The sequence below is a fragment of the Heterocephalus glaber genome, unplaced genomic scaffold, assembly GCF_053883595.1.
Source record: "Heterocephalus glaber isolate CG9 unplaced genomic scaffold, H.glaber_assembly_v1.0 deba00001608, whole genome shotgun sequence".
Classification (NCBI taxonomy): Eukaryota; Metazoa; Chordata; class Mammalia; order Rodentia; family Bathyergidae; genus Heterocephalus; species Heterocephalus glaber.
The window spans coordinates 21097008-21109927 of NW_028258379.1; the positions used below are offsets into that span (position 1 = coordinate 21097008).

General features: G+C 39.3%; 1 protein-coding gene across 4 annotated transcripts in view; it reads right to left on the reverse strand.

Annotated features, from left to right (window-relative positions):
• Window positions 1-12920, reverse strand: part of Ston2 (stonin 2) — a 158002-nt gene that overhangs the window by 117124 nt on the left and 27958 nt on the right. For 3 of the 4 annotated variants that reach the window (XM_087195446.1, XM_087195444.1, XM_004837103.4), the window contains exon 2: window positions 1086-1340. In XM_087195446.1, the coding sequence (XP_087051572.1) occupies window positions 1086-1173 (88 nt within the window). In that variant the 5' untranslated portion in view covers window positions 1174-1340. The remainder of the gene's footprint in view (window positions 1-1085; window positions 1341-12920) is intronic. The other variant, XM_087195445.1, reaches the window with a different exon arrangement.

Consider the following 12920-nt stretch of genomic DNA (forward strand, 5'->3'; position numbering starts at 1 on the left):
GGTACTTTTTTGAGGGGTGGGAGGATAGGACCCAGGACCTAGCATATGTACTCTACCACTAAGCTGTATCTCTAGGCTCAGAAACTATTTCTAATAATATGCATTTTAACCCAATATGTTCAACCCAGGATGTCTAGTAATATGCATTTCAACCCAATATGTATAACATATAATTTCAAAATGCAATAAAAATTGTTAAGATAATTAACCTTTTTCTTTTAACTAGGTAGGTCTTTGAAATTCAGAATAAGTATGTTATACTTTTAGCACTTCTTCATTCAGATTTGCTATATTTCAAGGGATCACTGGTCACACAGACACCACCCTGGATGGCACACCCACAGATTTACACTTTCCAAGTACTGAAAATGAAGGTAGGATGACTTCAGGTGGTACTGGCAGCTGAGGTAGAACAGAACAAAATGACACAGCTCTGCACATATGTCCTGGATCCCCTCCTTACCTCCATTCCTGAACCCTAGTTCCCTAAGGAGCAATGTAACCACCTTCACTGTGACCCAGGTTGACAGGATTGATTTCCTTCCATGGGCCAGGCACTGTTCTAAGTACTTTATATAATGTTAATTCATTTAGTCTTCACAAAGACTCCTGAGGGAGGTACTGTGGTAACTGTGCAGATAATAGAACTATGTGCAGAGATTAAATAAGTGATTTTTCCAAGGGTACACAATTCTTCTGTGATGAAGTCAGGATATGAGCTCAAGCAATATGGCTCTAGAACCTGCCACTATAACAATACACTTTAAAAATAGAGAAAACCCAAATTGCTGGTAGACTAACTGTAAGAGATGTTGCCAGTAAGGGATTTCATAAATAGTTATATTCCTTGGAAGGAAAGAACCAATACTTTGTGTTTCCAGGCCCCTTTTTAGGACCCTACAGTTACTAAGATGCTTCCTCTTGGTTTCTAAATGGAAGTATTCATAAATGTCAGGAAAGTGACCAAACTGGATCTTTTTTTCTTTATTAAGATTCTATTCAAAGAATGATCAAGTAGAATTCATAGCAAACAGGGTGGGTTCTTCGCTAATCCTGTCACTTTAGGCAATGAAAGCACTCCTTACCCTCAGAAGGGATAGGAAAGAGTGGCTCTTCATTGAAGGAGACCCACTCTGACTGATGGGTAGCGATCACATGGTCCAAGGTCGTCATGCTAAGAAGGCACCGGTCATCTTCACACTGCTGACCTCAGATGGACCCCAGAAGGATGTCTGGGGTAAAGGGAGTGTACAGTATCTTAAGCGGGTCTTGCCAAGGGCAGTACTCAGAATGTAGACCATTAGTTCTTCTTGCATTTGATTATCCTGCAAAGTTAAAATCTGTTTAAAAAAATTAAAAAGGATTACCATCACATTATACCAAATACACACAGGTCTAAGGCTTGCAGTTCTGCCCACAGGAAGTCTGAGGTGGTTTTCAACTTGTCATATTTCTCTCTGCTTCTGTCTTGTCTCTACTTTTTATACTAAAACATTTGTCACCAGCACCAAGATGTCTGGATAATATGCCTTCATATCAGACTTGTAATTAATCACCCAAATTCCAGCAATTACATTCCCTAACTTCCTCAATAATTGTATTTTGAAATACTGTTATCTGTAATATAGTACTATCATTGTGAAGCAAATATTAAAATTTTCAAAGTGTTTTCTTTTTCTTTTACCAGATGGTGAAATAGAAGTGTGGTCTTTTCTATTAAATCAGTGCAGTTTCTTGCCTTAGGCAGGTAACTTTTTGCAAACCTGATTTGAATCTTTGGCAGAAACCCAACAATCTCCAGATGGTCTCTCCAAGCATGGTTTACCAATCAAGAGAAATAGAAATGGAGTCATCTCGTTCATTTAAAGCAAGAGGATGGAGAATATTTGCTTTCATGAATTATGTGAATTAAAGAAACACATTTCATGGGCTGGGCATTTAGCTCAGTGGTTCCGCCTCCTGCCTCGCAAATGAAAGGTCCCGAGTTCGATTTCCAGTACCAAAAAAAAAAGAAAAAAAAGAAACACGTTTCAATCTAGGTCAATTAGAATTAGTATATGTATGTCAAGCCTTTACTTATATTGTAATCATGTTCTATGTATACAGAAGAATTGTTATTTAGCTTATAATTTTGTTCATGCTATTAATCTCTTTTTTACAACTTGAACACAGCTCTTGATCTTATGATGAATTAATAAAATCAGAATTAATGCAAAATTAATGTGCTTCCATAAAAGAGCTACTAACTGCCTTGAGCAATACCAGTGGTTATTAGCTGAATACACACAATATTCAGATAGTTTCTAGAATAACTTAACTCTTAGCTTTCACCTGGCACACAATAACAAGAAAAATAGGACATTTTACTATAGGATATTATCTTCAATACATAATATATACTGTAAAAGTCAGCATATAAACATGTAATAACTTTTGCCCTTCTTGGTGATTAAAGCAATTACTTTTGTTTTATAGTTCCTAAAAACAACCAATATTTATAGAAAATACATAATTTTATGAAATATTTTCATACCATTCTTCATTTGATTCAAAATCCATTTTAGCTGAGATGTATAAGTGGTACTATTATTCTTTACTAGGTGAAAAAATCTGGGCAGAGAGAAACTGAGTGGTGCCATAAGGTTATTTGGTGTCTTCAGATTGCTAAAATGCTCCCTCCAGGCTTCTAAGTGGAAGGATGCACAAATCTCAGGGCAGTAAAACACTGATCCTTCTTTTTCATAATAAAATCCCAAATAAAGATTGATCAAATGGAAGCCACTACAAGTAGGTGTGCTAAATTACCCAAGCTAGGAAGTGATAGAACCAACCCCTGAAGGCAGCTCTGCCAATACCAAAATATTGTAACTTTTGGGTCACAGATACAAAAAAGTACTACAGGATAGATGGATGGATGGATGGAGGGATAGACAGATGCCTTATAAACATCTATCATACTAAAACTACAACGAAATGCCCCGGGAAACTCCCCATGTGGAAATCTGGCAGACACCCTATTTATACAGAGGATGAAAAGTGCAGAAAGCTCTCCTCCAAGGCCCTCCCCTGAGAGCCTTAGCAACCACAGGACAGGACATGTTCAAACAGCCTGAAGAGTTCAGGTTCCTAACCCAGATCTCACCATAGAGCAACTCGGGGCCTACACACTCTGAGAGCTTATTCGTGTGCACTTCTGCCTACAGAGCCTTTCTTGAGCCCTGCCACTGTGTCACTCAGTGTGGTTATGGCTGTAGGCCAAGATAACACAACAAAATTGAAGAGTCAGATGTCCCTTTCCTCAACAGCAGCAGCAGAAGCGCATAAACCCACATTCCCGGCCCTGCCCTCTCAAAAGGAAAGCCACAGCAAAGCCCATGTGCTGACACATGCACTGTCAGAACCCAATGGGGAAAACATCCTACTGGTCCTGTGAGGAAGCCAGCGAAATCCATAGTAAGAGGGCTGGGGAGGAGAGGGGAGAAAGAAGGGAAGTACAAAGGGGATGAGAAAATACATAGGAATTTTAGGATCAGAGCGTTGTATAGACAAATAGTGTAGCTCCTAAGCTTTACTGATGATAAACCTGCGGCCCAATGAAATCAAGTACAGCAACCAAGCCTGAGAACATGGGCTCAGAAGTTAAGACTGTCCAGCTGGAATCTTGTACATCCTTGGACTCATAATTCAGCCTCTGTAAGCCTCAGTTCACCCCTGTACAACAAGAATAATAAAACTCACCTTATAATTCTAAGGATTAAATGAGATAATGTATCCCAAGTGCTCAGGGCTGAGCATAATAAATCCTCTTTGACAATGACAACGATAATAATAATGGCAGATGAGCTCATGGAAGCTCATGCCACACCAGATCTCATACCAAATTCCTTGTAAATGTTAGTTATTGCCATACTGCTGCTTTGCTGAATGTCTCACCTAAGGTTGCAGAGCTTGTTTGTGGAAGTCTTAGGGCTAGAACTCAGATTTCATGAAATCATCCCATTTATGTTGTTTATACATTCTGCTTTTCAGTCATTGTTGAAGCAGGTCTCCTAGACGCTAGGTAGTGCTCAGTTACAGGACCTAGATGGTCAATTCAGAAATAACCTCTCATGTCTTCTTGGCCTTTTGGCTAAGATCAAGTGCAGAAATACCCTCTCTTATAGATATAGGCATATTCTCAACAAGGAACCAAGACCAGTCAGAAAGAAGCTGGGTGTGGTGGTGCACACCTATAATCCCAGCACTCCTGGAGATTGAGGTAGGAGGATTGCAGATTTGAGCCTAGCCTAGGCAATTTAGTGACTTAGTGAGACACTGTCTCAAAATTTAAAATAAATAAATAAATAAATAAATAAATAAATAAATAAATAAGGGCTGAGGATGTAGCTCACTGCAAAGGCTCTGGGTTTAAACCCCAATGCTGGAGGAAGGATTGAAGGAAAAGAAAAGAGGGAAGAGGGAGACAGACAGGGAGAAGGAGAAAGAGAAACACCAAAGACTGATCTACTCTCCTTAGCTTATCCATCCCAGATCAGACACAAGCTGATTGCAAACGAGTAGTTCCAAGAAAAGCTGGTAGAATATTCATTATAGGGAACCTCTCCCATCATACTCTTGTAAAATGGATTTTAAGTATTTGTCATAAAAAAGCCACATCCAATAAGCCATAAGATACCAGACCTTGAGAAGCCTGAAACCTACAAAGGAATCCAATAATTGTGAGGCTAAATTCAGACTGGAATTAGTTCCTCAGTTGAAAACCCACCCCATTTTTAGAATATGAATCACAAAGTAAGGCTTAGAGTCACCACAAATGAATGGTGACTCAGAATCAGCAGCAAGGCTACCCAGGAGTCACTAGATAGTTTTTCACAGCATCCCCTAAACCCTAAAATTGGGGGAGAGTGCTGCAAAGCAATTGTCCAATAGGATGGGAGTCATAGAAGTAGATGTGTCTTTCATCAGTCCTCTAATATGCATTCATAAGCCCTATGCGTCTGGAAAGTTACCAGGTGCCCTTTGATATAGTGACCCTCAAGATGCTCACAATTTATCTGCAAGGATGAATACACATAATTAACAAAGGTTCTGCTAAATGACACACTGTGAATGCTGTGACAGTTTAGCCCCAGGGAGACCTTTGGAGGCTGGAATCACCAAGGGCTAAGCAGGTTTCTTGGGTTTCGAGATGTTCTTGGTTCTGGGCTGCAGGAAGGTAAGAGTAAAGATGTCCTCGAGGCAGAAGATCGACATGAGTGAAGATTAACACCCAGACCCTAAGAAGGCTTGTTTGTGGGTCTGTCTGGTGAGGACAGTGGTTCCTACTGGGGAAAGGACTGACAAGCCTTAAAATCTAAGAAGACTCAATGGGAAATGAGAAGATGCTAAAGGTTTAGGAGTAAAGTGAGTTAAAAAAGCATAGTTAGTGGAGAGTAACATTCCTCAGATTCCGCCGAGCAGAAACTAAGAAGGGATGGGAAGTTATAAGGCACACAGATTGCTAATGTGTTCCACAAATCCAGGGACTATTGTCATCAGGAATATGCACTGACCACTTGGTCCAAGGCCCTTTCTAGATTGTAAGGGTACAAGGAAGAAAGCATCACTGCTCTTAAGTAGCTTACAGTTCATCACAGGGAGGTAGTACAGTGACATAAAATAATAACCTCCATTCTCGAACATTCTGATGGGTTATCTAACAAAACTGTAATGCCAGAGAGTAAAAGCATTCAGACATTACTAAGAACTTGGGCTGGGGATGGTCTTGGGCTTCATCTTCAACTGGAAAGGAGAGCTCTGAGCAAAAGCATGGAAAGGCAAAGGTGTTTAGGAAAAGGCACAGGAATGGCATACTATCCTACAGTAAGTTACACTCTGCGCATCTGAAGAGGATGGGAGTGGTGGAACAGTGACAGCTCTGAATTTCAAAATAAGTTTGAGGAACTCTTGAAATTATTCTCTCCATGCCCATGAGAATACCTTCATTCAGCCTCTCATCTCTCATGCAGACAGTTACTAGTTTCCTTCCCATCTCCATGCCTTAAACATCACACCCCTAGCCTGTTATACACACTGTTATGTGAGAGTGGTCTTCCTAAATGAAAATGCCTGAGCACTGGTTCTACTTTAAAACTTCTCAGATTCTTCCTCATAGGATAAAGTGAGACATGAAAAATGAACAAAAGTTCCCTGAGAGCAGGAGGAGCATTAGCTTTGTCCATGGCTATACCCTTACCGCTGAGCAGAGTACACAATGGTACTTGGTAGGTACTCAATAAATACTTCTGTAGGCAACTACATCTCTAATCTCATTTGTCAGTATCTTCCTATATGAACCATATACTTTTTGAAAATTTTCTAACTGGTTTTGTGTATACTTTGTCTTATTCAAATATTTGTTCACATATTTGGTAATTTAATGTACTATTAAATGCTTTCTTTGAGATATATTTCTCCCATGCTTCTATTTCATGAGTTCCTACTCACCTGCAAATCTCAGCACACTCTCTGGTTTAGTTCAACAAGCATTTACACCAAGAGGCAATCACTGAATCCAGAGATAGAGAAGACAGACTCTTGCTGTGAAAACTTTAGAATGGGCATATTTGTTATTTTCTGGCCACTCAACATCCAAAAACCCTTTCTTTCTTGAGAGGCAAAAGCACTCTTTCCATCCTTCCTGGCAATTGATCCAACCTATGTTAATGAACGTTAGGATTTTAAAGGATCTTAAATGGTACAAGGGCTTTGAATGCATGCAAAAGTGGCATACAGGCAACGGAAATTTGGTGCAACCCCAGAGGCAGCTACATCCTGATTCAGTGGTGACAGCAGCAAGGGCACCATCCTAATCAGACTTTTGATGTGACCCTGCTTCTTCACTGCTAGCTAGGTCCTGTGGTTCTTTCCTATTTTCCAAGCCTCCTGCCAATCCAGTGAGTTCTCCAATACCTTCGTAGGCTCTCCCTTTTTAAACTAGTTAAAGTCACTTTCTGTTGCTTGCAACTAAGAACTCTGATATAGAATATCTTTCCCCATTGCCCTCTAATCCCTGATAGGCCAATAGTCTTCATATCATCCTTATTTTTGAAGACTATTTTTCACTAGACATAGAATTTTTCCTTCGGTATTTTGTCTTTTGGTCTGAATGTTCCCAGTGAGGAGTTGGTTGTAATGCCCCATACATATGATATATTCTTTTTTTCCTCTAAATGCTTTCAAGGTTTCCTCTTTATCTTTAGGTCTCAGCAATTGACGATGGGGAATCCATATGTGGTTTTCATAGAACACTTCTCACTTGAAGTTTGAAGTTTGTGAAGTTTCTTTGATCTATATATCAATTTTTTTTCACTAAATTTGAAAACATTCAGTTACTACTTCATATATGAGCTTTTTCACCTTCTTCATCTCTGCTCTTGATCTGTCCTCAACTTTACTGACTCTTCTGTCATCTCCATTGTCCTGTAAACTCATCTTATGAACTGTATCTTATTCAACTTTTTCCATTTTAGAATTTTCATTTAATGTTTTTATAATTTCATTTATTTGTCGAGATGACCTATATATTCACTCATTAGGACAGTATTTTCTGCCAGTTCTCTAAACATATTTGAAATCGTTGCTTTTAAAGCTTAGTCTGCCAAATTCAATATCTAGGCCATTTAGGATTAGTTTCTGTTGACTTCTATTCCTGGACCAGAATAATATTTTCTTATTCTTTTATATATCTAATAATTGTTGTGGATATACTTATCTGGATTGGGTTTTCCTCTGCAGAATATTGATTTCTATTCTATTAGTCAATTTGACTACTGGCTGCTCAACCTTGAGCTAGTGTAGACTTGGTCTTTTATGTTTTTGGATGAATGCTAAGCCTCTCTATTTACTGTAAGACTGAACCTCCAGGGCTGGGGATTATTTAGCTCAGTGGTTCCGGCGCCTGCTTCGCAAGCGCAAGGTCCTGAGTTCGATCCCCAATACCAAAAAAACAAACAAACAAAAAAAACCAAGACTGAACTTCCAAACTACCACCTCTGCAATTTTCAACAGGATTTGATTCTAGGATTGGGGAGCGGGGGGGCTTACTCTACAGCAGTGGTTGACTAATTACAGCCACAACCTAAGTCTGGCCCTTTGCCTTTTTTGTAAGTAAATTTATGTTAACACACACCCACATATGTACATAGATGTATTATCTGTGGCTGCTTTTGCTGCACAATAACAGAATTGAACAATTATGACAGATACTGTATGGCTCACAATGACTAAAACAATTACTGGTTAATAATAGCAATTACTACTGCTTCTTCAGAGAAAAATTTACAAACCCTGCTAAGGTCCTTAACTCTAAGACACAGACTTTCTACACCTTGGCTGGCCGCTTAGGTTGTTAATAAGGTGTTAACAAGGACCTTTTACTGTGGCTGGGCTGAATCACCAGTGTCCCTGAGAACTGCCTGCCTTACAGATTCGCAATCCTGGAACAGCCACCATTAGGAAGCTTTCAGTGTGAAGATGTTTGCTCTACTCTAACCGAGGATTCTCTGAGTACAGCCAGACATTTCCAGCAGCTCTCTCCTCTCAGGTGCCCTGCTGTCATTCAGATATGGTTTGTCCCCTAAAGGAACATGCTGGAAGCCTGGTCCCCAGAACCAGAGGCCAAGGCAGTCAGATCACAAATTTAGTCTCAGCCTGGGCAACTTGGTGACTTACACGAGACCCTGACACAAAATAAAAAATAAAAAAGGGCTGGTGATGTAACTCAGTGTGAGGGCTCTGGGTTCAATTCCAGTTGAAAAATAAAAAAGAGGATCCCAGTGGAACACAGGTCATAGGGGCTCCACACTCATGAATGGATTAATGTCATCTCACAAAAGCAAGCTGTTATAAAGTCAGGGTACCCCACGGTTTGACCCCTGTGCACATCGCTGGTTCCCTTTTGCTTTTCTGCCATGTTGCAATGCAGCCTGGGGTCCCTCACCAGGACACCAATGAACTCCATGCTATTTGGACACTCTGGCCACCAGCATTATGAGTCAAACTTCTTCTTTATACATCACCTCGAATGAGGTATTTTGCTACACCAATACTGAACAGAATAAGACAGGCCCTATCCCGTAGATTCCAGCTGCTTCAGTTGCCCCAAGCCCTGATCTCTACTTCCTCGGCTCAGTAGGACTGCTGTGCTCAGCTTAGACGGCAGCTGACTGCATCCGCAATCAGGAAACCCCCCTGGAAAAGAGCCAAGATGAGGCTGCTCAGCTCATCGCCTGGGTTTTCCTTCCCTCCAGCTGGAAATCTTGTGCTGCCTGTTGACCAATTGCTGAAAACAGTTGTCTCAACATGTTGTCACTCTGTGGTTGTTTACTGCAAAAGGTCAGTCTGGTACCCTTATAGGCACCCTTGGAAGTAAGTCCTCCCCTGAAATGGTCCTTTCTGACTTGTGTTCACTTTTTTTTTTTTTGGTACCGGGGATCGAACTTGGGTCCTTGTGCCTGTGACGCAGGCAGCGGAACCACTGAGCTAAATACCTGGCCCCTTGTGTTCACTTTTTAAAAATGAGACCAGTTTAGATAATTTAAATAAAGGTAATTTTACCCTGATGCCCTGGATATTAGTAGACATTTTGCAGAACTTTTATAAATCATGAGAATTAGTAGAATTTCATACAGCCAAATGGATTAATACTGTCCCCACAGTGTGGAGACAATGCTTTATTTTATTAGGTTAGCCACACTATATTATACAAAAACATTACTCCTGCCTGGTTAGTGATCCAAAGAAGTTGTTTGTATCTTTGGCCATCTTCCCCTTGGGCCTCTTTTTCGTATGTATTCAACTAGATGGTTTTTTTGAAAAGTTATATCTGCTTGTTAGATTTTAGTCTACTGGCAAACACTATTCAGCCATCTGTTTAGAGTTTATGCAGAAACATTTTAAACTAGATCCTGGTGACAATTCTAAACCCTCAAGTTAGAATTCAGTTTTGTTTCGTTTTCCCTGATAGCTCAAACATTAAAAGGTCAAAAGGAAAATTAGGCAGGAAGGGAAATGGGGAAAATAAGACCTTATGGATTCTATTTTTTAGAGGACATTTCATTAATTTATTGAGCACCTACTATATACTTAGAATTGTACACAGTACGGTAATATAAAAGCATAGCAAGCATGGTTTTATACTGAGACCTCTATCACAGTGGGCCATAGCAACCACAAAAGTTTAATCAGGAAACTGAAGTAACCATGCTGCTTTCTTCATAAGTTCTTAGAATAAACAGAAGACTGAAGGGCTACTATGACCTTATGAGAAAGACCCAAATCAGAGTGAGAACTTGGAACATGGCTTCTTTTCCCTCTCCTTCACATGCTTTTCCTTCATTAGAGAACAGAGTCCTCACTAACAGAACTGGAACCAAGTTCACCAGAGAATATACGCGCATGTGTACACACACACACACACAGACTTTCATTAGCAGGTATCTTGATGCTCCTAAAATAGAAATGGAGGGCCAGGGATTTAGTGCAGTGGTTCCACCACCTGCCCCCCAAGCCCAAGGACCGGAGTTCGATCCCCAGTACCAAAAAAAAAAAATAGAATTGGAGTTGAGTGACCCTTGTTGTTTGCTCTTTGTCTTTCAATTATTTTTCTTTCAATCTTTTACTTAAATGTATTATTCTTTAAAATACAAATTTAAAAGGGAGACTGATCATTCTTTTGATTTCTAATGGAAAACGGGGAGTAAATATCTCAGCCTCAAATGAAACAAATGAAAAAGAAGTGCAATAGGAACGGATGCGATATTTCAGTACTAGTCAGCATCTATGGAGGATCCTCCATAAACTCACCCTTGCCCCCTTTCAATCACATATGCCACAGTCCTTTACCTATCAGTGTTAGTCTCCATTTTTTTATTTTATTTTTTTAAATTCATTAAGTTTACTGGTACATTTTAGGTATCAAAATGTATAATAGAGAAAGTGTTATTCTTTTTCTAAATTCACAATATTTTTATGTATGAGTGTGCTTGTGCATATATACATAATCATATACATATATAAGTGCATCTCAGGGTTATAATTACAATATATTATATTGTGTGATTTTTCTTCAAAATAATCCTTCTGGTTGTACTATCCAACAATTTCATTACCCTACTACATGCACAGTCAAGATCAAAGACACACTTGGCTTTAAAAACACGTTAGACACTGCCTCTGGTCTTTGGTGCGTTTCTGAGGCAGTGACCTTGAATGACATCCCAGGTACCTGAACAGTATGTCACATCAGTGAGTGACTTGGATAGATGGTCAAGCTTTAAAGTCTGAGAACACTTTCTAGTCCCTTAATCCCTTAGAAGATACTATCTTAGTGCATCTTGGCAAATTCATCATGACTTATCTCAATTTTATATTTTTAAAATGAAGATACTAACATTTGCCCATAGGAAGGTAGGGAATTGGTGTGGATAATCTTCTCATATATATCTCAGGACCAGGAGTCTATCACTTATGGATGTTCCAATGTGAGACTCAGTTTCCTAGAAGTTTTTTGGGTCCCTGAGATGGCCATATTTCCGGGGCATTACCTTAAGGCTTTCCAAGAAGCTTGACAAAATATCACTACTACAGTTTATTGAAGTTAAAATGCCATAATTATAAAATACAGACATTAAATATACGTATATATATTCATACACATATTTCTAAAAATTGATGAAAGACAGTCTTGTTTTTATACCAAATGATTTTCAAAAATCACTAGTATATATTTCCAGAATGTAAAGAATTTCACAGATTATTTCAATTCACTTTTATCATAACCCTACGATACCAAAGTAGATATTTCCCTTCCTTGTTATACACATGGAACTGACTTAGAGATGTTACATGACCAGTTCAAGGCCGTAGAGCTAACAGGACAGAGGTGGGGCAGGGTTATGATCTTCTGACTTTAATTTCCGCTCTTTCTACTACAACATATTCTACCTTCAGAAAACAGATACAATAATATTAGCTGCATCCCCAACAGGCATTTCCTCTCACCATCCAGCATGGAGGATGAGTCATTATTGGTTTATGCTGATCACACTTCCTATTCCTGCTTTCCCAGCTTCCTTTGTACCTAGGAGTAGTAGACAATTTGGCTAATTAGACATAGATGAAGATATGGTGAGGAATATGGCACCAAGAAGTATTTTTCTATCTCTGGTTTGTTTAGTGAAGAAGACACACGTAACTCATAAGGCCCTAATCCCTACTTTCACTTTTTCCAAGTCTTGCCCATGGTCACAATAGTGGAAGCCCAATCGTATGAAGCTCAGCATGAGAAAACTGCAATCATTGACCCCGATGGCACTGAGCCACATGGCACCAGAACCTATAATTATTCATCTATTTCTTGCTATATGAAAAAAATATATCCTTTTGTCTAAGCAATTGCAATTACGCTTCCTGATCCATGCTGATGAATGCAACTCTAACCAAAAAATGGGAGAAATAAATTATGACAGGCAGATTTCTAAGATGATTCCACAATCTTCATACCCTAGTATTACTCCTGTGATTAGTGACTCGATATTACTGCATAACAAAATGGATTTAACAGATGTAATTATGGTTAGTACTTACTTGACCTTAAGAAGAGGAGATTATTTAGGTAAAGCTAACCTAATTAAGTGCCCTTTGAATAGGTACTACAATTCTACAACGACAAAAGAATTGAATTTTGTTCACAACAGGTATGAAACAAGTCAACTATAGCAAAGAAAATACTGCAAATAACTGAAGAAATAAGGTGAAGCGCCTAATAAGGGATCTTATGATACGTGGGGTGGGTAGGAAAAGACTTCTCTGAAGAGGTTACACTTAACAAGTCCCTCAAAGATAAGGAGAAGCCTGGGCCCGGGATTTAGCTTAGTGGT